The 4,369-nt window shown below is 53.0% G+C and overlaps 1 protein-coding gene across 1 annotated transcript; it reads left to right on the forward strand.

Moving 5' to 3' along the window:
• The first annotated feature begins 1,173 nt into the window (after positions 1 to 1,173).
• On the forward strand, positions 1,174 to 3,455 carry LOC121876479 (polysialoglycoprotein-like). The gene is made up of 4 exons (XM_042381582.1): positions 1,174 to 1,342; positions 1,786 to 2,593; positions 2,726 to 2,923; positions 3,215 to 3,455. The coding sequence occupies exons 1-4, from the start codon at positions 1,174 to 1,176 to the stop codon at positions 3,453 to 3,455; spliced, it is 1,416 nt and encodes a 471-aa protein (XP_042237516.1).
• The last annotated feature ends 914 nt before the right edge of the window (positions 3,456 to 4,369 follow it).

The following is a 4,369-nucleotide window of genomic DNA, read 5'->3' on the forward strand; positions in this document are numbered from 1 at the left end:
TTATTGCAAACATTGTAGATTTTGTGCCTTTGTTTGTTGTTGTTTTATTTATGAATCTATGTTTGTGCTGACGAGATATGTGTATTGCTTTTTTTTTTATATCTGAATTTTGATTTCGTTTTTTGACTACGTTAGTGAACCTTATCAATGTCTTTCTAACTGACTGACTGACTGACTGAGCTGGGCTGACTGACTGAGATAATATTATCCTCCTACTCGTCCGACACAGTGTAACCTCTTGATGTGGCCCAGCTCATGACATCATCTTGGTACTGTAAGTTCTCGGTGTCATTACTTGAGAGGAATCAATGAACAAAAAATAAAAGTCGAGAAATACGAATGAAGAGACAGACAGACAGATAGACAGATAGACAGAAAGAAAGACAGGCAGCCAGTCAGACAGATACACATATAGACAGATAGACAGACAGACAGACAGACGGATGGCATGGATCGTAACTTCGCCCGCGTAACCCCTGGAGAATACAGTAGCCTTTTTTACACTTTACTTCCACTACTTTTCAGTTTATTATGAACAGTTTAAAATTCTAAACAATTACGTAACTATCATTCGAATCAGTTTCATAAAAAGGACAATAATTGAAACAAAACTCGAGACACGCTTCATTAGTTAGACAAAGTGTATCTGTACAAACATTTAATAAACATATGTGAGTCAATAGGGCAAATATTAATAACACTTATAATATTACAATATACTGTATACATGGAAACATTATGGAAAACTGAATGCCGTAAAACTAGAAGACTGTTTGAGAGCTTCATGTCGGTGTAATATCTGCAAGTCTGTCGAAGTGATCTGATGGAAGGTCGATTTATAATGAGATGGTGTCAATTATTATGACCCAGTGGTATAATGCAAAATATTGTCTATATATTATGAATTTACGCGGGAGTAAAATGCAAATTGGAGTATTTACCGATTAATATGCCATTACCGCGTCTCCTCCTCCTCTTCCTCCCCTACATCCTCCTCCCCTCCCTCCTCCTCCCCCCCCCTCCTCCCATTCTCCCTCCTCCTCGTCCGCCAAACGTCATCTAATGTACAGCAATCAGAATTAACGACAAGATTCTGCAAGTCAAAAAATCACCACTTATCTGTCTGTCTGTGCACAGTATTATCTGAGGTAACACAGTCAAGGTGGACCCATCATGTGCTGGTGGACCCATCAGGCTGGTGGACACAGGTGGCTGGTGGACCCTCAGGATGGACCTCAGGTGGCTGGTGGACCTCAGGTGGCTGGGGGACCTCAGGTGGCTGGTGGATGGCTGGTGGACCTCAGGTGGCTGGTGGACCCATCAGGTGGCTGGTGGACCCCAGGTGAATGATGGACCCTCAGGTGGCTGGTGGACCTCAGGTGGCTGGTGGATCCCTCAGGTGGCTGGTGGACCCTCAGGTGGCTGGTGGACCCATCAGGTGGCTGGTGGACCCCTCAGGTGAATGGTGGACCCCCAGGTGGCTGGTGGACCCCCAGGTGGCTGGTGGACCCAGGTGGCTGGTGGACCCATCAGGTGGTGGTCAGGTAGCTGGTGGACCCATCAGGTGGTGGACCCCTGAGGTGGCTGGTGGTGGCTGGTGGACCTCAGGTGGCTGGTGGACCCCCAGGTGGCTGGTGGACCCATCATGTGACTGGCGCTCAGGTGGCTGGTGGACCCCCTGATGGACCTTCAGGTGGCTGTGAATCAGGTGGCTGGTGGACCCATCAGGTGGCTGGTGGTGGGTGGCTTGACCCCAGGTGGCTCATGAGGTGGTGGACCCATCAGGTGGCTGGCTGGAGGACCCATCAGGTGGCTGGGACCCATCAGGTGGCTGGGACCCATCAGGTGGTGGACCCATCAGGTGGCTGGTGGAACCCATCAGGTGGCTGGTGGACCCCAGGTGGGGACCCATCAGGTGGCTCGTGGACCCATCAGGTGGCTGGTGGACCCTTCAGGTGGCATGGACCCTCAGGTGGCTGGTGGACCCCAGGTGGCTGGTGGACCCTCAGGTGAATGGTAGACCCCCAGGTGGCTCTGTAGACCCCTCAGGTTGCCAGTGGACCCTCAGGTGGCTGGTGGACCCTTCAGGTGAATGGTTGGACCCTTCAGGTGGGCTGGTGGACCCTCAGGTGAATGGTGGACCCCTCAGGTGGAATAGTGGACCCTCAGGTGGCTGGTGGACCCCTCAGGTGGCAGGTGGACCCATCAGGTGGCTGGTGGACCCCTCAGGTGGCTGGTGGACCCATCATGTGACTGGTGGACCTCAGGTGGCTGGTGGACCCTCAGGTTGCTGGTGGACCCATCAGGTGGCTGATGGACCCCAGGTGGCTGGTGGACCCATCAGGTGGCTGGTGGACCCATCAGGTGGCTGGTGGACCCATCAGGTACAGGACCCTTCAGGTGGCTGTGGACCCATGAGGTGGCTGGTGGACCCCTTCAGGTGGCTGGTGGACCCATTGGGTGGCTGGTGGCCCTCAGGTGCTGATGTACCCTGGTGGGTGGCTGGTGGACCCATCAGGTGGCTGGTGGACCTTCAGGTGGCTGGACCCTCAGGTGGCTGGTGGACCCCTCAGGTGGCAGGTGGACCCATCAGGTGACTGGTGGACCCCTCAGGTGGCTGGTGGACCCCTCAGGTGGCTGGACCCCAGGTGGCTGGTGGACCCATCATGTGACTGGTGGACCCTCAGGTGGCTGGTGGACCTCAGGTTGCTGGTGGACCCATCAGGTGGCTGATGGACCCTTCAGGTGGCTGGTGGACCCATCAGGTGGCTGGTGGACCCATCAGGTGGCTGGTGGACCCATTAGGTGGCTGGTGGACCCTTCAGGTGGCTGATGGACCCCCAGGTGGCTGGTGGACCCTTCAGGTGGCTGATGTACCCATTGGGTGGCTGGTGGACCTTCAGGTGGCTGGTGGACCCATTGGGTGACTGGTGGACCCCAGGTGGCTGATGGACCCAAGGTGGTGGTGGACCCCAGGTGGCTGGTGGACCCATTAGGTGGCTGGTGGACCCTTCAGGTGGCTGATGTACCCATTAGACCCTTCAGGTGGCTGGTGGTGGCTGGTGGACAGGTGGCTGATCCAGGTGGCTGGTGGACCTCAGGTGGCAGGTGGACCCATTAGGTGACTGGTGGACTCAGGTGGCTGGTGGACCCCTCAGGTGGCTGGTGGACCCCAGGTGGCTGGTGGACCCATCATGTGACTGGTGGACCTCAGGTGGCTGGTGGACCCTCAGGTTGCTGGTGGACCCATCAGGTGGCTGATGGACCCTTCAGGTGGCTGGTGGACCCATCAGGTGGCTGGTGGACCCATCAGGTGGCTGGTGGACCCATTAGGTGGCTGGTGGACCCTTCAGGTGGCTGATGGACTCCCTCAGGTGGCTGGTGGACCCTTCCAGGTGGCTGATGTACCCATTAGGTGGCTGGTGGACCCTTCAGGTGGCTGGTGGACCCATTAGGGTGACTGGTGACCCTTCAGGTGGCTGATGGACCCATGAGGGCTGGTGGACCTATCATGTGACTGGTGGACCTCAGATGGACGGCCAAGCCCCCAGGTGTGGGCAGTGGTTCTCTAATATTAATGACAGACCTGAAGGTGGAAGGCGCGTCCCAGGTGAGCTACGGAGGTGGGGCCAGGGGGGGGTGAATGTACAGTTACTCCCTGCGTTGAAAATGGATATAAACAATCACATGTAAAGAAAGCAATTATTGCGAGAGAGAGAGAGAGAGAGAGAGAGAGAGAGAGAGAGAGAGAGAGAGAGAGAGAGGGGAGTTATGTAAGCAGTGTTACTTCTCCGGTATTTTCACCATTTAACCCCTTGTTAACTATCGATTAGTGGTGACATGTGATATATTGGTCCTGTTCCCATACTCTGGCTCTACTTCTCATTCTCATCTCGTCTCATCTTCAACTTGTCTCGTTTAATTCTTGTCTTATCTCCTCTCCACGTCGTTTTTTCCTGTTCAGTCTCCCCACGTGTAGTGATGAGAGCACGCACACACACACACACACACACACACACACACACACACACACACACACAGAACATGAAAACAAGACAAAGATTCTGCCTTAACAAGCTGCGCCATTACAGGATAGTTACACAGTGGTTTTGTACCTTAAATGTATATTCTGACTTGTTATATAAGCGTCTATAATTAGAGTAGAACCACAGTATAGTTTTGTTGTTACTTTATAATATTAATGTTTAATTTTACGTTATATTGTTACATGAGCTAAGAGGCGTAATCACTAGAGACACTTTTGTAAACCTGAAACAACAAAACGCTCTGTACAAGTCTTCCGGGTTACTAAGTACTTACGGGAAATGGTATATAGGAAATGAGTATTGTAGTTAATGCGTCTCCTGAC

Source organism: Homarus americanus, unplaced genomic scaffold, assembly GCF_018991925.1.
Source record: "Homarus americanus isolate GMGI-L3 unplaced genomic scaffold, GMGI_Hamer_2.0 scaffold31742, whole genome shotgun sequence".
NCBI lineage: Eukaryota > Metazoa > Arthropoda > Malacostraca > Decapoda > Nephropidae > Homarus > Homarus americanus.

Bases quoted from the DNA above. Each gene is read 5' to 3' on its own strand.
- LOC121876479 (XM_042381582.1), top strand. From the start codon at position 1,174: ATGTGCTGGTGGACCCATCAGGCTGGTGGACACAGGTGGCTGGTGGAC. The intron at 1,343-1,785 runs GTGAATGATGGA...TGGACCCATCAG, and splicing joins AGGTGGCTGGTGGACCCCAG to GTGGCTGGCTGGAGGACCCA. The intron at 2,924-3,214 runs GTGACTGGTGGA...GGTGGACCTCAG, and splicing joins GTGGCTGGTGGACCCATTGG to GTGGCTGGTGGACCCTCAGG.